This window comes from Chaetodon trifascialis, chromosome 24 (genome assembly GCF_039877785.1).
Source record: "Chaetodon trifascialis isolate fChaTrf1 chromosome 24, fChaTrf1.hap1, whole genome shotgun sequence".
NCBI lineage: Eukaryota > Metazoa > Chordata > Actinopteri > Chaetodontiformes > Chaetodontidae > Chaetodon > Chaetodon trifascialis.
The window spans coordinates 14727524-14750097 of NC_092079.1; the positions used below are offsets into that span (position 1 = coordinate 14727524).

General features: G+C 45.2%; 2 protein-coding genes across 2 annotated transcripts; both read right to left on the reverse strand.

Annotated features, from left to right (window-relative positions):
* Positions 1-3974: 3974 nt before the first annotated feature.
* On the reverse strand, positions 3975-12972 carry cdk15 (cyclin-dependent kinase 15). The gene is made up of 13 exons (XM_070958041.1): positions 12655-12972; positions 11643-11789; positions 11302-11396; positions 8993-9072; positions 8524-8618; positions 8266-8328; positions 7761-7884; positions 7232-7352; positions 6817-6910; positions 6659-6722; positions 5369-5417; positions 4835-4977; positions 3975-4582 (listed from the first exon to the last, which is right to left on the reverse strand). The coding sequence occupies exons 1-13, from the start codon at positions 12835-12837 to the stop codon at positions 4470-4472; spliced, it is 1371 nt and encodes a 456-aa protein (XP_070814142.1). The 5' UTR covers positions 12838-12972; the 3' UTR covers positions 3975-4469.
* A 2134-nt stretch (positions 12973-15106) lies between these two features.
* LOC139327941 (NLR family CARD domain-containing protein 3-like) lies at positions 15107-22280 on the reverse strand. Its single transcript, XM_070958009.1, has 8 exons — positions 21897-22280; positions 21696-21774; positions 21327-21543; positions 19393-21175; positions 19134-19307; positions 18669-18842; positions 16262-16308; positions 15107-16166 (listed from the first exon to the last, which is right to left on the reverse strand). The coding sequence occupies exons 1-8, from the start codon at positions 21950-21952 to the stop codon at positions 15595-15597; spliced, it is 3102 nt and encodes a 1033-aa protein (XP_070814110.1). The 5' UTR covers positions 21953-22280; the 3' UTR covers positions 15107-15594.
* Between the last annotated feature and the right edge of the window lie 294 nt (positions 22281-22574).

Below are 22574 nucleotides of genomic sequence, written 5' to 3' on the forward strand. Positions count from 1 at the left end.
AGGAGACAGAGAGAGAGAGAGAGAGAGAGAGAGAGAGAGAGAGAGAGAGAGAGAGAGAGAGAGAGAGAGAGCCGACCAGGAACGAGTACTTGACGTTTCCAGTGATCTGACTGGTCAGCAGTCGGGCTGTCCGACTGTTCACCTGCACTGGAGCAGGTGATCTATGCAGGTTACCGTGGTAACATATGATGAGAAGTGATGTCATGTCTGTGATGTTAACATGCAGTTTTTTCAGGTGGTCATGTGACCTCGAACTTCACCACAGAACTAAAACTGATCAATGACGCTGCACTGATGTCGGCCCCGAGCGCCTTCACGTCCCACAGGCCAATGAGAGGTCAGCTGTGTGTGTGTGTGTGTGTGTGTGTGTGTGTGTGTGTGTGTGTGTGTGTGTGTGTGTGTGTGTGTGTCTTGTTCAGACTGCAGCTCTCACACACCAGACTTCATTCAAATATCTGTGCAATCAGCAAACGTTCGTCTTATTTAGTCGTCAGTAAGCTCTTCATTTAATTCAGAGTTTTCATCAGGACCGATTTTATTTTTGAAATAAGAAAAAAATCAAAGCAACGCTTGGCTCTGATTGGTGGACATAGCCAAAAACATAAGTTTTCTTATTATTATTAGCCAGAAATAAACATGAATTCGTCATGATTTGTCCAAATGCTGTCAGTTCAGTGTTTGTCGGTTACTTTCTTCTCTTGCTTCACGTCAGGATGCTGTCGGCTTGTCTCACTTCATGTGGGAAACATCTTTAAACGTCTTGTGATGAAGCTTGAAGCTCCTCATCTCAACATAACGAGATAATTCCCTCATGGACAAAACGGCATTTAACAAAATAAAGGTGTTCTCGCCTTCCATAACTTTAACAAATTCATCAGCACATAACACACTTAGATGGAGCCAAACCGCTAGCTGCTCTGCTAAGCTAGTCAAGTTAGCGTTAGCAGGCGGGTTCAGCTCATATTTTTCGTTTAGTTATGTGGAAAAAAAAACTGCACATGTTGGGAATTAAAATGGATATTTTTCAGTGTTTTAGCGCTAACTAAGGCTAACGCTAGCTCTCACCTGATAGGCTAGCTCCAATACTGTGTTTGGTTTTAAGCCTCATAGTTCTTGACCTCACTGCAAATGTATACATGTCTGTGGTACAAGTGTTAATGTAAGAAAGCCAAAGTGCGATTTTGGTCGTTTAAACAACTTTTAGCGTCGCAGGTCAGAATAACGCAGCGTTACTGTCGCTTTTTATTTTTCTGATAAACATTAGCGCGGTTGAACACGACGGCCTGCTGAAAGTTTCAAGTTCGACTGACTGAAATGAAAAGTTTATCGAGAGAAAACGAACAAAAAGTGAACAAAAAGAGTTTTTGAGATTAAAATATCTTCAGTCCAACTCGTCAACGTGGGATCGTTCAGGGCCACATATCAAAGGCCGCCGCGCGTTTTCATTTATTCATGACGACATTTGTTGAAGTGTCGTGAATGAATTTTCTCTCATCAAACGATAGCAGACGGACGCCAAAACACAAACACAGTTAAAATATGCACAAACACCTTTCTTCTCTCCAATCAATCAAACTTCCTGCCTGTCAATCAAAAGAATCACACAAATATTATTATTTGTTCAAAGCAAGTCGGCGGGTTTGAAGTCTGTTTGTTTCGTCTTGTTTTGTCGGCGTCTTCCTTCCACAATCGTTCATTTGAAGCTTCTGATTGACAAATAAGACACGAAGAGAAACAAGAAGCAAAGAAATGACAGCAAACAAATGGACGGCCGATTTCCCAAATTCATTAACGGAACAAGAACTGTGTTCCTTCGCTGTGTGAGAGCAATCCAGGCGAAACATCGCAGCGTCCAAATGAGCGAAATCACAAAACTAATGGCAAAAAGGAAATATAATAAAATGGCATAAAAACTAATAATAGTATGAAATCAGAGAGAAGAGTTCACCGAAAGAAGCACCAAACACCCTTTCAGATTTTCAAAGAACGCTAGCTGTTAGCTGCTAGCTGTTAGCTGTTAGCTGCTTTGTTTGCATAAACTCAAAGATGTGTCTGTGTTTCAGCTTTTGAAAGCTCAAAAAATAAACAGAAGAGCAAAAGTGAGAAGTGAAGTCATCTGCTCTGATGTAAGTTTCTAATGTTAGCATGTCCGGCATTGCTAACCTGCTGCCTCATTAATTAATGTGGAATCACTAATTGAAAAGATTGATTTTGGATGATTGGCTGCTTGCTTGCTGCTACTTCCTGCGTGTGCCACATGAAATTTAACGCAGGCTAATGTAACACAGGCTAATGTGTTAGCTTGTTACTTGCAGATGCTAACAAAGTGTTATCACGTGTTGGGATGTTAACGCCGTCACACCATCCTTGCTTTCGTCACGTCAGAGAAGCTAATGCGTCACTGGTTTTAAGTGCTAGCATTTAGCATGTAGCAGCGTGTCTGTAGGAATAAAGAGGTGTGTGAACTGGTGTGTGCTGGGCCTCCCAGTCACTGGGGAGGACTGGTCCAAGGGTCTGAGGTCTTTGTGTCTGGGAGGCTTCAGGTTGAGCAGCAGGAGGATTACAGGGACCTGTGGGATTAAATGAAGACCTGCAGATCTTCAGCCTCTGTGGGAAACCTGGATTTGAGCAGATTTTTGGGGGATTATTTGGATTTTTGTGGTTCTTTTTCACTTTTTCATATTTGCTCTGATGGTTTAAGTCTCAGGCTGTTTTTGTTGCTTCAGTGATGTGATGTTTCTGAGCAGATTCTTGTTGACTTTATATTGTGATATGTCATAAAAACATGCAGTTTATTCTCAGTCTGGTTCCACACATGACGTTTGATTATCGTCGTCCAGGAGCACATCGAAGTTACACCTGTGAACTGATTCTTTCTTTCAAATATCAGTTATGAGGAGAAGTGACTTTCTGGACTAATTTAAAAGAAGGCTCGGCCTTTGTTCATCATCACGTTCACACAATCAGTTAAAAACACGCCCAGGATGAAACAGCTTCTGTCCAGGAGAAGGTCTGACGTCCTCCTCTCGTCCTCCTCTCGTCCTCCTCCCGTCCTCCTCTCGTCCTCCTCCCGTCCTCCTCCCGTCCTCCTCTCGTCCTCCTCCCGTCCTCCTCCCGTCCTCCTCTCGTCCTCCTCTCGTCCTCCTCCAGTCCTCCTCCCGTCCTCCTCCCGTCCTCCTCTCGTCCTCCTCCCGTCCCCCTCCCGTCCTCCTCCCGTCCTCCTCCCGTCCTTCTCCCGTCCTCCTCCCGTTCCCCTCCCGTCCTCCTCCCGTCCCCCTCCCGTCCTCCTCCCGTCCCCCTCCCGTCCTCCTCCCGTCCTCCTCCCGTCCTCCTCCCGTCCTCCTCTCGTCCTCCTCCCATCCTCCTCACCAGCAGACGTTGTCAGTGTGATCAGATGCTCGGAGTCTGCAGAGCTTCTGATTTTCACTCCATCAGCTGCAAACGTTCATCTGTTGATTCACCCTGACCCACAGGCCAAACAAACCGACTGAACGTGAGTCAGATTGAAAAACTGAAGCTTGGACGAGGAAACAGTGAGAAAGGTCAGATGTCCCCAGTCTGCTGTGAGACGGCTGAGGCGACGTCAGTGAGGACGTCTTGAGTAAAGTCTCTGATTGTAAAGCTCCGTGTTTGAGCTTCAGCTGCAGATCGAGTTTGTTAAACACAACGTGGAGGTTTAGTGAGATTTAACCTGATAAAAGTCCAGACAAAGCCACATGGTGGAGTCTGGTGGTTCAGACTGTGACAGCTGCGAACCAATCAGGAGCGTAATCAGCAGCATGAGGCACACCTGAGCCAGGTGTGCTTGTAAAGCAGAGCAGCAGTCAGTCCTCCACACGTCTGTGCTTCCAGGTCTTTCTCTGGTTCAGAACTTCTTCGCTCCCATTGACCCGTTTGCTCATGTTTACTTTGCATCTATCACGTTGCTTCTTAGCTTTCCTGTTTGTGTTGAGAGCGAAACACAGAAAGACGAGTGAAGAATCAGCTTTTATTTGTCATCAGGGAGCTTCAGCACAAATACACTTTCATTATTCATGAGCAGCTTCAGGCGACTCGATCAGCCAAAACACATGAATAATCCTGATGAATCTGCCGGAACGCCGCTAACAAATGCTAATGAATGCTAAGAGGAGAACTGTTCAGACTGATGTCCTGAGGGACGACAAGTCATGAAGGAACGTTTTATATTTAAATCAACAAATACGGAGATTAAATCAGATTTACATCAGAGAAGTTTCCTGATAAAGTTTTACTTTGACACGTCTCATTTCTGACAGCCAGGAGCACTTGGCCTCCAGCTTTAGCTTCATGCTAGCAGCTACTCTTAGCTAAAAGTTCTCAGCATCAGTGTCCAGTTTCCCCTGCGCTGGTCTCATCAGGCTGACGGTGGCCGTCTGTGGGTTTGTTCACCCCTCCGGTCGTCTGGTCATGCTGAGGGTGGTTTGGCGGCGGTTGGTTTGAGGGTTTGCTCACCAGTACTTGGTGGTGGGCAGCAGGGAGGTTTTGGTTTTCCGTCCGGGGTTGAAGATGTCTCTGACCTCTGTCTCCAGACAAACGCCAGGCACTTTGAAAATGGACACAGCTGATAAAACAGAAGAAGCAGATAAATGATTTGGGACACAGGAAATATAAAAAGTTCAGTTTGTAATGTTTTTTAAAAACTTTTTAATCAAAGAAAGACATGACAAAAAATACCCAAAATACACAAAAAGAGGAAAGTAGAAATAAATAAATAAATAAACACAGTCCTAAAAATCCATTACAAAAAGGTGTGTTAGCGGACAGACAGATGTGTTAGCATGTAGCTCTGTTAGCACGTATAATGGATTCTTACTGTCTCTGAGGTGCATTATGGGAGGAGGCAGTGTGCTGAAGTACGGGTGTTGCAGGGATTCTTGTGCAGAGATCCGGTCTGTGGGGACCCCCTTCAGCATCCTCTGGACCAGGTCCTCTGTCTTATATGGCAGCTGGTTCAACCTAGTCCACATCGCGAGAGACAGACTGAACCTAATCCAGATCAATGCTGTAGACTCCATGCTAAAATGCTAACAATTTAGCATACCCTAAAATGAGTAACACTGAGCTCCACATACAGCAGCAACAAACACAATTTCCAGATGTTAGCATCATAACAGTTGGCTCCATGCTAACACGTTAGCATATAATACAATAAATGACAGGAAGCTACACTTTAGCATACATTATTCTGAGGGATATAAGACTTGAAGTTAACACTTTACCTACTTTAGCACATATGTTAAGTTTTGGGAGACCTCAGGCTAACGCCTTAGCCTTCATGAAACTGCACGTCTTGAAACCATTGAAACTGTTAACAGCAATTATTTCTTAATTCTTTTCTTTTTCTTACCTTTTCCAAACGGTCCTGAACTGCTTCGGCTCGCAGTGAACAAACAACTCTGGAAGTAAAGAAAGAAAAGAAGCAACAAGCTAAAATTATTAGCATTATCTAATGTTAGCATGCTAACATGCTAAAGTAACTAGAATATACAGTCTGCTGATATGCAACAGTCAGTTTGGTGCTTTTTTCTTTGAGCCTCCGCTGAGTCAACTGTCTCCATTAAAGTCAGCTGAATTGGCTGCTAGCAGCGCCTGTTAGCAGCTGCTGTTAGCGTTTCCTATTAGCAGCCCCTGTTAGCATACAGCTACCTTACTGTCACTGGATCACTGTGATCCTGAAGGAAACTTAAAAACACGAAGAAGAGTCCGAGCGAAGAGTTCGGACTGACTGAGTCTTTGCTGTCTCTTTGGGGGGCCGGCGCCTGACTTTGAGAACCTGTGATTTCTGGGAAGAGTTCAGGACCTGAATGAATGTAATCATGAATGTCTGAGCTGTGGTATCATCAGTGTGTGTGGGTGGAGGCGTCTCTCTGGGTGGAGCTGAGTAATCGCCCTCAGCGTGTCTTATCTCGGTTTGTGTCGGATGATTAACGTCCAGTCGGGCTGATCTCACCCTGTGGTTCTCCTCTGTCCCTCCCTTTGTTCTTGTGTATTTTCCCTGTTTCTCTCATTGTTTGAAGAACTGAAAAAGTGAAACAGACTTTCATCCTGTGTTCAGGGAGTTTTGGTATGGTGTCGCCTCCTGGTGGACAGTCTGACACACTGCAGAGAAATGTCTCCACCATGGTCTCATCAGCGTCTTTACGTCTGTCCTTATCTGGCTCTGTTCGTGTGTTTTCTGTGAGCTGTTCACCAGTTTCTTTGTGCTTTCAGTTGATCTTGTCATCATGAGGCTTTGTCAAACACAGTGAAATGACGTCTTTAGCAGAATGTTTCCAAACGAGTAGACAGCAAAGTAAAAATGATAAAAATCAAATCTGTGAAATAAAAATAGATTAAAAAGAAAAATTTATTGAACTCTGATCAGTGAATAAATATCAGAATATTAGATTCAATAATTAACAAATAACATGAAGTAAATGACTCAAATAATTAAATATTAATGATGAAAAAACTGATTGATTGATTGATTGATTGATTGATTGATTGATTGATTGATTGATTGATTAGAATATCAATCAATTGTAATAGTCTGTTCTTGCTGCTGAAACATTTCTGTTCATCAGTGTGTCGCTTCCTGCCTCCTCCCCGCTATCCTGTGATTGGCTGTGGGGACAGAAAGTGGGCGGGGTGAACTGACCTGCTTTAAAGTTGGGCAGCTGGCTGACTCCAGGCCAGCTGTCCTCAGAGGGGACGCCCAGGACCTACAGAGCAGATGACAAACAGAGGAAGTCATTGTCATTCATCATCATCATCATCATCATCATCACCATCTTTGTGCTGGAGACTCTGTCTCACCGTCCAGATCTTCTGCAGTTGTTCAAACACGTCGGCGTCTCCGGGGAAGGCCGGCGCCCCCTGCAGCATCTCGATGAAGACACACCCGGCGCCCCTGATTCAAACACAACACACTTTCCTTAAAACACACAAACGGTCTGAACCTGAAGACTTCAGCACAGAAACTAGAGACAGAGCAGATGGAACTGGAGACAAACATCAGTGTGTCAGATGTCCAGCCCATGAAGAGTCATTCTCGTAAATAATAAAGGCCTGAGATGGACGCCACCTTCTCTTCACGGCTCGTCACTTTGAACTTAGATAATAAGAAAACATCAGGCAGATTTGACTGAATGGATCAGTTCAAGCAGCTCCAAGGAGTCTGTACACTGAGGCCTCTATCTTCATCATGTCTGAAGGCTTCGTCTGCACTGACCAGATGTCCAGGGCCGTGGAGTAGTCTGTTGATCCCAGCAGGACGTCGGGGGGTCGGTACCACAGCGTCACCACCTCGGAGGAGAAGGTCTGACTGGGGATGGACTTGGCCCGAGCCAGACCTGAACCCACATCCAGACACAGAGGTCCGTTCAGTACAGACAGATGAGACACCAGCAAAGAAGAGCTACATGTCCGTCCACCACCAGAAGCTTTAGAAAGTGTCTCTCAAAAAACAAAAGCAGCAGATCTGTGACTCCGTGTTACTTTGAAGTTTAATTCTTAAAATCTACCACAGAATCACCTGAAATATGGCGGGAAGCTCATAGCATTAGCTTAGCTGCTAACTAGCTTTATGAAACATTTCATAATCAGTAAAATAGTTTCTGAGGCTGAATGTTGTTTTTCTGTGAAAAGCAGCTGAAGTTCCATCAGAGTATTGATAAGCCTCCTGTTTTTTATTGATCAGAGACCATCGCTAAAGCTTGTGGCCTGTGGGCGGAGCTCCATGTGGAGGCTCGGCCTCTGACCGAAGTCGGCCATCTTGAGTTCTCCCAGGTAGCTGATGAGCAGGTTCTGAGGCTTCAGGTCTCTGTGGAGGATCCTCCGGCTGTGGATGTAGGAGAGAGCTCGCAGCAGCTGGAACATGAAGATCTACAGCAACAAACAACAAACAACAACAACATGTTCGTGGTTAAAGTCCAGCTGAAATCAGTCGAGTTGTCAAAAATGCTTTTTAAATGGATCAATAAGAGTTTCTTTCGTGAACTCGATCAGTCTCAGCTTTTGTTTGCAAACAGACTGATTGGCTCACGATCAGCTGATCAATGACCCTGATCAAAGCTGCTTGTGTTCTAATGATCTAGTCATCGTGTGAGCGGGACAGTTTGTCCCATTGATGCCGTCGGCGGCTGTGAAGTGATCAGTCAGTGGTCGCTGTCGCTTGGTGAATGTGAATTTCTCCACTTTGGTGTCTGACAAACAGAGGAAGTGCTTCACAGGGCGGATTCGTGTTGGTGCTTCTGGTGAACGAACCCGGACGTTATGTGAGTGCAGTCCTCCGGGGTGTTGGCTCATGTACTGGGCCAGGTCCGTTTGCTGCGACACAAGAAGAAGAGAGAAGATTTGAAGCCCGTTGAGCTCATCCTGTCTCTTTAAGGCCCCCTCCCCAAAAGCCCACTTTCTTCTGATTGGCCAGCTTCCAGCGCCCAGTGCTGTCCTGTGTCCTACGTCCCCTTCGTTCACTAGCATCATCAGAACCACAGTCGCTGTTCAGACTGTAGAATTTCTCACCACGTATTCAAAGACGAAGGTCAGAGACTCTCTGGTGTGGATGATGTCATGGAGGACGACGATGTTGGCGTGTTTCAGGCCTTTGAGCAGAGAGGCTGCACACACACACACACACACACACACACACACAAAACCAGGAATACCACCTTAAAACATTTAAACGTTATTAAAACCTCTTAAATCTTAATACCACCTTAAAATCCCAATACCACCTTTAAAATGAATTCCGGACATCTTTAAATCACCTTCAACCTCTCAGACTGTTTCAGGTCAAATGTGTATAAATCACTACAACCAGGTAACACGCTGTAAAAAATAACAGCGAGGCCATCGAGGATTAAAATGATGATGAAAGAGAACGCTGTAAAAACAACAAAAACAGTTATGGCTTGTGTGTGTGTGTGTGTGTGTGTGTGTGTGTGTGTGTGTGTGTGTGTGCGTGTGTGTGTGTGTGTGTGTGTGAGGTCACCTTCCCGGATGGCGGTGAACGGGATGCCCTCCTCCGTCTTCGTACGAATGACCTTCAAAGCCACCAGCTGCCCGTTTATCCTCGACAAGCACAGCAGAAGAAAAGTCAGTGTTTGTTTTGAGAGCTGGACGGAGGACTCTCGTCCCGTCCTGAAGTCAGCGTTCGGCCTGAGGACACTTTCACTTCAACTGGTGGAAGACGGCACATGATCACTGCACGAGGGAGAGCTGCTAAGTCTCAGTCTAAGTCGAAGCCATCAGGCTCAGAAAACACTGTCCTACATATCAGCTGCTGCTGTGGTCTGTAGTCTTTCCTGAGGCTGATCCTGGTCTGTAGTCTTTCCTGAGGCTGACCCTGGTCTATAGTCTTTACTGAGGCTGATCCTGGTCTGTAGTCTTTACCGAGGCTGATTCTGGTCTGTAGTCTTTACCGAGGCTGATTCTGGTCTGTAGTCTTTCCTGAGGCTGACCCTGGTCTATAGTCTTTACCGAGGCTGATTCTGGTCTGTAGTCTTTACTGAGGCTGACCCTGGTCTATAGTCTTTACCGAGGCTGATTCTGGTCTGTAGTCTTTACCGAGGCTGATCCTGGTCTGTAGTCTTTACCGAAGCTGATTCTGGTCTGTAGTCTTTAGTGAGGCTGATCCTGGTCTGTAGTCTTTACTGAGGCTGATTCTGGTCTGTAGTCTTTACTGAAGCTGATTCTGGTCTGTAGTCTTTACCGAGGCTGATTCTGGTGTGTAGTCTTTACTGAGGCTGATCCTGGTCTGTAGTCTTTACTGAAGCTGATTCTGGTCTGTAGTCTTTCCTGAGGCTGACCCTGGTCTATAGTCTTTACCGAGGCTGATTCTGGTCTGTAGTCTTTAGTGAGGCTGATCCTGGTCTTTAGTCTTTACTGAGGCTGATCCTGGTCTACGGTCTTTACTGAGGCTGATCCTGGTCTGTAGTCTTTAGTGAGGCTGATCCTGGTCTGTAGTCTTTACTGAGGCTGATCCTGGTCTGTAGTCTTTCCTGAGGCTGATTCTGGTCTGTAGTCTTTACTGAAGCTGATCCTGGTCTGTAGTCTTTACTGAAGCTGATTCTGGTCTGTAGTCTTTACTGAGGCTGATTCTGGTCTGTAGTCTTTCCTGAGGCTGATCCTGGTCTATAGTCTTTACTGAGGCTGATCCTGGTCTGTAGTCTTTACTGAGGCTGATTCTGGTCTGTAGTCTTTACCGAGGCTGATTCTGGTCTGTAGTCTTTACTGAAGCTGATTCTGGTCTGTAGTCTATACCGAGGCTGATTCTGGTCTGTAGTCTTTCCTGAGGCTGATCCTGGTCTGTAGTCTTTACTGAGGCAGATCCTGGTCTGTAGTCTTTACTGAGGCTGATCCTGGTCTGTAGTCTTTCCTGAGGCTGATTCTGGTCTGTAGTCTTTACTGAAGCTGATCCTGGTCTGTAGTCTTTACTGAAGCTGATTCTGGTCTGTAGTCTTTCCTGAGGCTGATCCTGGTCTTTAGTCTTTCCTGAGGCTGACCCTGGTCTGCAGTCTTTACCGAGGCTGATTCTGGTCTGTAGTCTTTACCGAGGCTGATCCTGGTCTGTAGTCTTTACTGAAGCTGATTCTGGTCTGTAGTCTTTAGTGAGGCTGATCCTGGTCTTTAGTCTTTACTGAGGCTGATCCTGGTCTGCGGTCTTTACTGAGGCTGATCCTGGTCTGTAGTCTTTACTGAGGCTGATCCTGGTCTGTAGTCTTTACTGAGGCTGATCCTGGTCTGCGGTCTTTACTGAGGCTGATCCTGGTCTGTAGTCTTTCCTGAGGCTGATTCTGGTCTGTAGTCTTTACTGAAGCTGATTCTGGTCTGCAGTCTTTCCTGAGGCTGATTCTGGTCTGTAGTCTTTACTGAGGCTGATCCTGGTCTGTAGTTTTTACTGAGGCTGATCCTGGTCTGCGGTCTTTACTGAGGCTGATCCTGGTCTGCGGTCTTTACTGAGGCTGATCCTGGTCTGCGGTCTTTACTGAGGCTGATCCTGGTCTGTAGTCTTTACCGAGGCTGATCCTGGTCTGCAGTCTTTACCGAGGCTGATTCTGGTCTGTAGTCTTTACCGAGGCTGATCCTGGTCTGTAGTCTTTCCTGAGGCTGATTCTGGTCTGTAGTCTTTCCTGAGGCTGATCCTGGTCTGTAGTCTTTACTGAGGCTGATTCTGGTCTGTAGTCTTTACCGAGGCTGATCCTGGTCTAGAGTCTTTACTGAGGCTGATCCTGGTCTGTAGTTTTGGTGCTGGTGCAGCAGATGGAACAGACAGAGACAGTTCGGTGGAGACGGACTGACCTGCTGATTCCTTTGTAGACCGAGGCGTACGCTCCTTCGCCCAGTTTCTCCAGACTCACGTACGAGTGAGCTGCTCCAAACTGAAGACCTGGTTTCTGAGCAGAGGACACGTGTTACACATCAGGTCAATGGTAAAGTTTTTAACCAAAAGTCACAGACGGACAATGACAGTCCACTTTACTGGAATCCAAAGGCAGAAAAGAGCCAAGAGCAGGAGGACAGTCAGGACAGTCAGGACAGACAAACCCATCCAAAGGGGAAAAGCAGACAGAGTCAGGGTTCAGGTTCGGGTGGATGGAAAGCAAAGACCAAATGATTGACAGGTGAGACATTTTCCTGACCCAGGCGAAGTGGTCCTGCCAGCTGTTTCCTCTCAGTGGGTCGCTGTTGCTGCGTCCTCGCTGCACTCGGAGCCGTCGGGACTGCAGTGTGTGGAACCATTGAGGCTGGGACCCAGAGGGGGACATGATGGACCGGTCCAGATCCAGCTGAGACACACAGACAGAGACCAGGTGAACAGAAACATCTTCAGCTTTTTAAAATCCACCTTAAAAATCTTTCATGCCACCTTTAAAACCTTTAAAACTCTGTTAAACTTTGAACCACCTTAACATTTAAAAAAAACCTAATTCCTCCTTAAAAACCATAAGACTACCTTAAAAGTTAATTCCACTTTAAAACGTAATTCTGTCTTAAACCTCTTAAGGTGGAATTTGCAGAAATCACTTTCAGGAGAAAACTCTAAAAAATGACACCTGTGGATGTCTTGTAAAAATATTTACAGCCCCAATACACACTGTAAAAAGTGACTGTACAGGGTTGCAAAGTGGAAAAATTGTGGTACATATATTTAAAAAAAAATTACAATCCAAAAATACACTGCAAAAAATTAACCAAGGCCTATGCTGCAACAGGAGAGAATATGCAGAGAACCCAACACTGTAAAAAGTGATAGAGTACTGTTACTCAGACAAACAGGAGTACTGTTACTCAGACAGGAGTACTGTTACTCAAACAGGAGTAATGTTACTCGGACAAACAGGAGTACTGTTACTCAGACAGGAGTACTGTTACTCAAACAGGAGTACTGTTACTCAGACAGGAGTACTGTTACTCAAACAGGAGTAATGTTACTCAGACAAACAGGAGTACTGTTACTCAAACAGGAGTACTGTTACTCAGACAAACAGGAGTACTGTTACTCAGACAGGAGTACTGTTACTCAAACAGGAGTACTGTTACTCAGACAGGAGTACTGTTACTCAAACAGGAGCACTGTTACTCAGACAGGAGTACTGTTACTCAGACAGGAGTACTGTTACTCAGACAGGAGTTCTCAGTCGTATCACATACCTCAGCAGGCGGGAGGGAAGTCGAACTCCTGCTCTTTCTCAAGCTGAGCTCCTCCATCTTCACCTCCTCCTCATCTTCTTCCTCCCTCCTCCCTTTCTCTTCTTCATCCTCCTCTTCCTCACGACAGCAACACCTCCTCACCCACCACCCGGCCTCCCTCACCCACCGGCGCAGGTCTTCCATCCTTTCTTCGTCTTTAATCCACTCTTCTTCCTCCTCCGTCTCTCTCTGTGTCTCATATGACTCACATGGTTGAGGATGAGCAAACAGGGTCCCATGACTCCCTGTTCAGCTCAGAACAGCGTCCATTCAACACACAGTGTGTGTGCGTGTGTGCGTGTGTGCGTGCGTGCGTGCGTGCGTGTGTGCGCGCACTGCCCTCCAGTGGTCACTGTCAATAACTACTACTAACTACAACAGTGATCGCTGTACAGCATGTGAACACACACCATAAGAATGATCATCACACTCACACACACACACACACACACACACACGATAAGAATGATCATCACACTCACACACACACACACACACACACACACACACACGATAAGAATGATCATCACACTCACACACACACACACACACACACACACACACACACACACACGATAAGAATGATCATCACACTCACACACACACACACACACACACACACACACACACACACACACACACACACACGATAAGAATGATCATCACACTCACACACACACACACACACACACACACACACGATAAGAATGATCATCACACTCACACACACACACACACACACACACACACACACACACACACACACGATAAGAATGATAATCACTCTCACACACACACACACACACACACACACACACACACACACACACGATAAGAATGATCATCACTCTCACACACACACACACACACACACACACACACACACACACACACGATAAGAATGATAATCACTCACACACACACAGTAACCATGAAAAGTTTGGACACACCTTTTCATTCAATGTTCTTCTTCTTCCTCTTCTTTATTTTCATCATTTTCTCGATTGTAGTTTAATTTTTAAGTTCTTAAAGCTTAAAACGAATGCATGGAATTAAAAACAAACGTTTTATATTTATATAATATATATATTATATTCTTCAAAGAAAACAGCTTTACATGCTTGAATAATTAGAATAATAAACATTTTTTTGTGCAGCACTTTCAAACAAAGTCACAAAGTCCTTTACATGGTTGAAACAAGACGGAAACCTTTCAGCACTGAAACAAATACAACAACTTAAAATAGAGCAGAATAAAAGTGAGCGACAGAAGTTTTGTCCCTGATCCTGCAGCCTCAGGTCTTCAGACAGGGAGCTCCTTGGCTGTGAAAACCAGGTCACCTGTAGTCCTGATTTTCACAGGTGCTGTGGAATCAAACACAACTTTACTTGTTTTGTTGAAGTTGTTTGCTAATTAAAGCGCAGACATAAATTGGGTTTTGGTGGATTTGCTGCATGTGGATGCAGCGGTGACAGCCTCACTAAAGTTCTCGCAGGACACAGGAAACAGGAGTAGACACTGAGGGAGCAGGAGGCGGAAGGAGGGCCTTAGAAATCATAGCTCTGTGGTCAGAAACACAAAAGCTGGGTAAGAGATTTTACAGCCGTTTTGAAGGCATCTGGGAAAATGTACGCCTGTCCAACCCTGTCACCACCCGTCTGAGGTCTCCTGGTCCATCCCAGTCCAAGCTCCAGGGTGAGTTGGTTTGTAGGTTATGTGCTGATTTGTTATGCCAGTTGCTCAAAAGTTGTCTTGCCTGGATGCTTCTGTGGTCACTGTTAAGCTCTTTTAACTTTTCCCCAACGCTGTCAGAAATGTCCTTTGGTGTCCATGTGTGGCCAACAGTTGAGAGACTCCTAAGTGGACTTCCTCGTCTTGTGTTGCTTTTTCGGTCCTCTTGCTGGATCATTTCATGGGAACCAAGCAGAGGAACATCTGCACCACGGCACGGTTCCATGGGTTGCCATGTTTTAAGAATCTGGGTGGAGTGAATTTTAAATATGCGGCTGGCAGCTTGGCTATTTAAAACTGGCAGGTTTGTGCAGGATCTCCCCTGTTGCACGACTAACAATTCCAATGATGAGTCCCTCTGACCAGTCACTGGACTGCAGTGTGTTCATGCAGCTTGTAGCTTGCTCTTGCTCGTCAAGCTGAGCTGAGCCGGGCCACGCTTTAGTGAGGTCCTGCACTGATGTTGGTGATCAGGTCTGGCTCACCGTCAGTGCTCCAGTTCATCCCAAAGGTGCTGGATGGGATTTATATCAGGGCTTTGTGCAGACCTGCTAAATTTTCCCACAACAAACTGGAAACACCATGTCTTTATGAGCAACAGCGTCCAGAAACTTTTAGCCATATTCTTGATCTTTCCGAGTCATGTCAGTCGTCCTGAACTGAAGAAAGACGAGACACACTCGCAGTAATGTTCTGCTTTTATTTCAAAAATAGCCAGAATTCAAAACAACACGACAAAATGTTCAGTCAACAGGATTTCATAAAAATAATGATCACAGCTTCCATCTTTAAAGGACTGGAAGTGGAAGAAGTTTACAAAGTAAAGGAGGAATCTTTTCAGTCATTACCACCACCAATGAGATTAATTTAGATTTTAAAGGACAAGTGAGGCTATAAAAACTTAAATACGCACATATCATGTAATTAATTAACTCTATGCAATAAACTCAACCACAAGCAATTATTCATAATGTTAGTTAAAACTTTATAATTCACAAAAACAAGCCATAATGTAGATGGAGAAGTTTGTGCCTCCACATTTGCAGATGATAGAAGAGAGGACGATTGGCCCGGCAGAGGTCTGTGTCTTCGAGTTCTGACTGAGTTTGTACAAAGTTCACTGATGAATTCATTACTGTGATCCTGTACAGACTCAACTGATCTACATCTTACAGAGAACACAGAGTCACAGAGGAACCAGAACTGGACCAGAACTCAAACCCAAAGCCAGGATGAAGAGGTTCAGTGAATGTGGTGTTGAAGGTGTGGAGGTGGATCAGTGTGTCAGAGAAGATTCTGTAGAAGGACAGAGTGCCAGCAGGCCAGTCGACATACACCGCTACTCTGTTAGAGACAGAGGAGGAGGAAGAGGAGGAGGAGGAGGTGGAGATGGAGGTCATGGATGTTCCGTTGTTATTGTGCCAGGCAGTGTAACGGCCTCCATCAAAGCAGTTGAGACTCCAGGACTGATCACTCCCTCCAAACTCGCAGTCTTCACTGTCTCCTTTCCTTTTGATTCCTTTGTAACTCACTGATATAAAAACCTCTCCTTTCCACTCGACCTCCCAGTAACAGCGACCAGTCAGACCAGTCGTAGACAGCAGCTGAGGCCAGCGGTCAAACCTGTCTGGATGATCAGGGTATGACTGATCCTCTGCCCCATACGTCACCTTCCTGTTGTTGTCAGACAGTTTGATCCTTCTGTGTACTGTGTTTGTGTCGATTGTGAATTCACAGGAATCTGATGGAGAGAAGAAGAAGAAGAAAACAGCTGCAGTTATTGATCGATCAGCTGTTCAACAATTTTTTCATGAATCAAATTGAAAACCGACTTACACTTCCTCAGACCAGATCCCAACCACTGGACTCCAGCAGGCTTCACCCTGAAAGGAAAGACATTTCTGATCATGAACTAATAATGAAAATTAATTAACATGTTTACTGTGAAGACTATGTTCACTATGTTCGGCCAAAATATAAACGAGTTCATGAACTATCGTTCAATGAACGCGTTCAGGCACGACACTGCATTTTCTGTTCCTCAATAGTATCGAGCAATTGAATCTGCGCCATCAAAATTCAGTACCCAGCCATACTTGTCTGCTTTCCTTGCAAAGCTCAATCAATCAATCAATCAATCAATCAATCAATCAATCAATCAATCAATCAATCAATCAATCAATCAATCAATCAATCAACTTTGTTTATATAGCACATTTTTAAAAAATCCACAGGAGTAGCTCAAGTGCTGTACATTGGGACATAATAATAATTGAGTTAAAAGTTACAAACATAAAAGTAAGCAAAGAAACAAACAAACAAACTCACAGCAAGTGCTTTCTTAGAGGGTGCTAAACGAAGTGGAAATAAATTAAAGTGTATTAAAATGTATTAACAGCCAAGGAATGAAAGTGTGTTTTTAAAACAGATTTAAAAACAGGAAGCGATGAGTCCTGTCTAATGTTAAAAGGCAACTCGTTCCAGAGCTTCGGAGCAACAGCGGCAAACGCTCTGTTTCCTCTGAGCTTCAGCCTCGTTTTGAGGACTGCCAGCAGTAGCTGATTGGCTGATCTTAGGGATCGGGGTGGACAGTAAGGCTGAAGCAGGTCAGACATATGGTGGAGCAAGGTTGTTTAGACATTTAAAAGCAAATAACAGAGGCGTAATTAATTCTGTAGCACACAGGGAGCCAGTGTAGGGATGCCAGGATGGGTGTGATGTGCTCATGCCTACGAGTCTGCGTTAGGAGGCGTGCAGCAGAGTTCTGCACAAGCTGCAGATGTGCAAGGGAAGTCTGGCTAATCCCTACGTACAAGGAATTGCAGTAGTCAAGACGAGTCGTGATAAAAGCATGGAAGTCAGGTCTTGATAAAATAGGTTTCACCTTCAATATTTGATGGAGTTGATAAAAACCTTTTTGTGCTATGCTACTGATCTGTTTCTCAAATTTAAAATCAGAATCGAACTTAACCCCCAAATTAGTGACAGTTCTTAAGATACAGTGACAGAGAGCCAAGGTCAAAGTCGGTCTTGTTCTCATTTAGACGGAGGAAATGACTAAATGAAAGTCAGGCTTTAATGTCGTAAAGACAGTCTATGAGTCGCTGGACTGGGCATTGTTTTGTGCCAGTGGAACATAGATCTGGCAATCATCATCATAAAAATGAACTGAAATGCTTTGTTTCCTAAAAACAGAACCAAGGGGAACTAAATAAAGAGCAAATAAAAGAGGGCCGAGGATTGAGCCCTGGGGGACCCCATTTGGAAGATGAGCTTTTGAAGATGCAAAGTTGTCCATTTTTACCCAGAAAATTCTGACAGTTCGGTCAGACCGAAACCAGTCAAGGTCAATACCCTTAGTGCCCACACAATGCTACTTGTAAGAAAAGTAACAACTGGTTGTGGACAACCTTCTCTAAGATTTTGGAAATAAATGGAAGATTTGAGCTAGGCCTGAAATTTGAACAGATGGTGGGATCAAGGCCTTTTTTTGAAGTAGGGGTCGTACTACTGCATGTTTAAAATACCCTGGTACTGTACCAGAGGAGAGACTACTATGTACAATCTCAAGGACACTTGGTCCAATAGTTTCCAGTACCTCTTTAAACAGGCGAGGGGGAATAGCATCTGCAGGGGAACCAGAGGGCTTCATATGACTCACTGTGTCCTTTAAAATGGAGAGGGATACCAGCTCAAACTGAACAAATGCAGATGTGCAAAGCAAAGGAATCGAGGGGTTTCATAAGAAGGTTGAGAGATACAGGCTCTTGTTTTAAAGTTGTTTGAAAGAGCATTGAACAAGGAGATGAGGAATGAGTTAATTTTTTAAAATGTGGGAAATATTGAAATTTAGTTTTTAATTTTTAATCTGGTTTATGATTGACTAATAAAAGTAATCTTTGACAGATGAGATGAAATTGGTAAATGGTTGCAGCCCTAACAGTTTTGGAGATATTGGATACTGATCCCAGTCGTTGTGCTATGCTAGGCTAAACATGTCCTGGACCTGTACAGAGAAGAAACGGATTTGGTAAGAGGACAAAAAGGACATTTGTCAAACTGACAGACAGTTCTTTTTCCATGCAGAGACCTGTCCAAACTGCATCAATTATGACCAACAGGTCATTATCATGTTTGTTCCTGGAGATGTTCTCCTTGAGACCTCCAACACAAATATATCTTTTTCATGTTCAACCTCTTTCAGTCATGACTGACTGTTGCTGCAGCAGCAGCCTCTTCATACCTGAGAGTGTCCAGTCTCCAGTGTGGCTCATCCAGTCCAGCAGACAGCAGCTTCACTCCTGAGTCTCCTGGATGATTGTAGCTCAGGTCCAGCTCTCTCAGATGGGAGGGGTTGGATCTCAGTGCTAAGGCTAGAGAAGCACAGCCTTCCTCTGTGATCAGACAGCCTGACAGCCTGAAAACACAGAACAACACACGGATCATCTGAGGGTCCCACTCTGAATCGACCCTCATCCCTTCATCCCTCCTTCACTACATCCTGCCTTCCCTTCGTCCCTTGATCGTCATCCTATCACCATCCATCAGCTATGTTCTCCTCCATCCATAATATGTATTAAACCATGGTAAATCTGTATCTTATGGTGAGGACGTTGTTAGTGAAAGGTCCTTTGACAAATCATCATATCAGACACAATCCTATCAAACACTGCAAATTAGGTCATCAGCTGACTAACTGAATCCAGACCTGAGAGTTTCCAGTGCACAGTGTGGACTCGCCAGTCCAGCAGACAGCAGCTTCACTCCTGAATCCTGCACGTTGTTGTTACCGAGGTCCAGCTCTCTCAGACTGGAGGACTGGGATCTGAGGACTGAGGACAGAGCTTCACAGCTTCTCTCTGAGAGGTTACAGCCACTCAGTCTGAAGAGACACAGGAAGGAAGCAAACAGTCAGTTAGATATCAGAGTATTTATTGATGAAGAAACTTCACTATCTCTGTACTTACAGAGCTTTGTTGGAGGCTTTGACCACTGGCAGCAGCCTCAGAAGAGTCTCCTCTGAAGCAGAGAATTTCTTCAGGTCAAAGGCATCCAGATCTTTTTCTGATGACAGTAAGATGAAGACCAGAGCTGACCACTGACCAGGAGACAGTTTTTCTGCAGAGAGTTTTCCTGAATTCAAGGACTGTTGGATCTGATTTACTAGAGAACGATCATTCAGTTCATTCAGACAGTGGAACAGATTGATGCTTTTCTCTGTAGAGGGAGTCTCTTCAATCTTCCTCTCGATGTACTTGACTGTTACCTGATTGGTTTCTGAGCCACTTCCTGTCTGTGTCAGCAAGCCTCGTAGGAGACTCTGATTGGTCTGCAGTGAAAGACCCAGGAGGAATCGGAGGAACAAGTCCAGGTGTCCATTTGGACTCTGTAAGGCCTTGTCCACTGCACTCTGGTGCAAGTGTGTCTCTGCAGATTCACGGTAGGTAGTTTGTTGTTCTGACAGCAGATTGACTCCAGAGTTGATGAAGGTCAGATGGACATGAAGAGCAGCCAGAAACTCCTGAATGCTCAGATGGACGAAGCAGAACACCCTGTCCTGGTACAGTCCTCTCTCCTCTTTGAAGATCTGTGTGAACACTCCTGAGTACAGTGAGGCTGCTCCAACATCAACGCCACACTCTGTCAGGTCTGATTCATAGAAGATCAGTTTTCCTCTTTGCAGCTCTTCAAAAGCCAGTTTTCCCAGAGACTCAATCATCTCCTTGTTCTTTGAAGTCCAGTGAGGATCTGACTCGGCTCCTCCATCATACTTGATGTTCTTCAGTTTGGCTTGAACCACCAGGAAGTGGATGTACATCTGAGTCAGGGTCTTGGGCAACTCTCCTTCCTCTCTGGTCTTCAACAAATCCTCCAGAACTGTAGCAGTGATCCAGCAGAAGACCGGGATGTGGCACATGATGTGGAGGCTTCGTGATGTCTTGATGTGGGAGATGATTCTGCTGGCCTGCTTCTTGTCTCTGAACCTCTTCCTGAAGTACTCCTCCTTCTGTTCATCAGTGAAGCCTCTGATCTCTGTCACCCTGTCAACACACCCAGGAGGGATCTGATGGGCTGTTGCAGGTCGTGTGGTTATCCAGAGGCGAGCAGAAGGAAGCAGGTTCCTCCTGATGAGGTTTGTCAGCAGCACATCCACTGAGGTGGACTTTGTAGCATCAGTCAGGATTTCATTGTTGCGGAAGTCCAGAGGAAGTCGACACTCATCCAGACCGTCAAAGATGAACACAATCTGGAACTCTTCAAACCTGCAGATTCCTGCTTCTTTGGTTTCAGGAAAGAAGTGATGAACAAGTTCCACCAAGCTGAACTTTTTCTCTCTCAGCACATTCAGCTCTCTGAAAGTCAATGGGAACGTTAACTGTATGTCATAGTGGGCTTTGTCTTCAGCCCAGTCCAGAGTGAACTTCTGTGTTAAGACCGTCTTCCCAATGCCAGCCACTCCCTTTGTCATCACTGTTCTGATTGGTTCATCTCGTCCAGGTGAGGCTTTAAAGATGTCTTCATGTCTGATTGTGGTTTCTGGTCCGTGTGGTTTCCTGGATGCTGTTTCAATCTGTCTGACCTCATGTTCATCATTGACCTGTCCAGTCCCTCCCTCTGTGATGTAGAGCTCTGTGTAGATCTGATTCAGATGAGTCCGGTTTCCTGCTTTAGCGATCACATCAAACACACACTGGAACTTCTCCCTTAGGTGAGATTTAAGTTTGCCTTGATAACCTGGAGCGGGATTTCCTGAATGAAGACACAACAAATAAATCAATGAGTGATTGATAAAGTTCAGATGAGAATTTAATGTCCTTGTCTGAACATATTTTGTCCATCTGTTGGACATCAGTGAATGTTCATTGATCCAGCAGTTAAACCTTTAGAGAAATCCTCTTACTGCTCTGCAGACACTCAGCCAGCTCCTCCTCCTTCATCCTCCTCAGGAAGTGCAGCGTGATCTTCACAAATGCCTCTCTGCTGCTCCTCCTCTGCTCTGCATCCTCATCCTCATCCTCCCCCTGACTCTCTAAGCATTCTGGGTCATCTGAACTCAGAACCGTCTTGATCTTCTTCAGCTCGTTCCTCACAAAAGAGACAATGTTCTCCTCCAGCAGCTGGAACAGAAGATGATATGAATGACACAAAGTGAAATCATGGAAGCAAACATCAGATCCATGTTGGACAGACTGATGGTCCACTGCTCTAAAAAGTGCAGCATTATTGTGGACAGAACAGATGTGAAAGCAGCTGTTGTGCATGTACAGACCAGAAATATGGAGTCCAGGTGAGTCTGATGCTGCTGGGCAGACTGACCACTGGGAACCTCTGAGCTCTCCTGGTGGACTCTGTGGAGGAATCATGAAGAATTAGCTCACATCATGTCCGTCCACACAAAGACAAACACCAGCTGAAGGTCCTTTGAGCTGAAGTGTTGATTCCAACATTGAATCAGATGGTTTCCACTGACATTAAAGTGTCGCTCGTACTGCTGATCCCACCGTGAATCAACAGTCCAGCCTGCATTTCTGTGCAGCTTTCACTTTACTGTGTTGTTGAGCAGCTTGTCTGCTTGAGTCCCTCCAGTTCTCATTGAGCCCTATAATACTGTGGACAGCATCACACAGCTCACACAAGCTAACTGGATGCTGCCTGTCCAGCACAAACTGGCAGTGAGTCCCAATAAAGTGAGTGAAACATGAGCAAAGCAAAGAGAGAAGCAGAGAATACTGGATCAAAGCAAAGCTGAGGCTGATTTCACATCCAGCTGTGTTTCACATGAAAGCTGGAACGTTCTTCTCTGGACGACATGAAGGAAACAGCTGCAGCTGTTGCTCATACAACTTGTTCTGGCTCTTTCTTTCATTCTTGGACATGTATTTTCTGTTCTGCTTAGTTTTGAGTCTCTGTGATGTTTTCAGTTGATTTGAGTATCACACTGTCATACCGAAATGGGGTACCCATTCTTGCAGCCAACACATACTCAATCCCACCAACACATATTCCTCAGAGGAAGCAGAGCCTGGTGGTTTCAGGAAGGGTCGTCCAATCTCTGGGGCAGAAGTAGCCAAAGTAGTTAAGCAGCTCTGAGGCTGTGGAGCCCCGGGGGTGGATGAGATCCACTCTGAGTAACTCAAGGCTCTGGATG

Bases quoted from the DNA above. Each gene is read 5' to 3' on its own strand.
- cdk15 (XM_070958041.1), bottom strand. From the start codon at position 12,837: ATGGAAGACCTGCGCCGGTGGGTGAGGGAGGCCGGGTGGTGGGTGAGG. The intron at 7,353-7,760 runs GTCAGAGGCCGA...ATGTGGGTTCAG, and splicing joins ACTCAAGATGGCCGACTTCG to GTCTGGCTCGGGCCAAGTCC. The intron at 4,978-5,368 runs GTAAGAAAAAGA...GATGTGGACTAG, and splicing joins TTCAGGACCGTTTGGAAAAG to GTTGAACCAGCTGCCATATA.
- LOC139327941 (XM_070958009.1), bottom strand. From the start codon at position 21,952: ATGCAGGCTGGACTGTTGATTCACGGTGGGATCAGCAGTACGAGCGAC. The intron at 21,775-21,896 runs GTCAGTGGAAAC...ATTCCTCCACAG, and splicing joins AGTACGAGCGACACTTTAAT to AGTCCACCAGGAGAGCTCAG. The intron at 21,176-21,326 runs GTAAGAGGATTT...GTCTTCATTCAG, and splicing joins GGCTGAGTGTCTGCAGAGCA to GAAATCCCGCTCCAGGTTAT.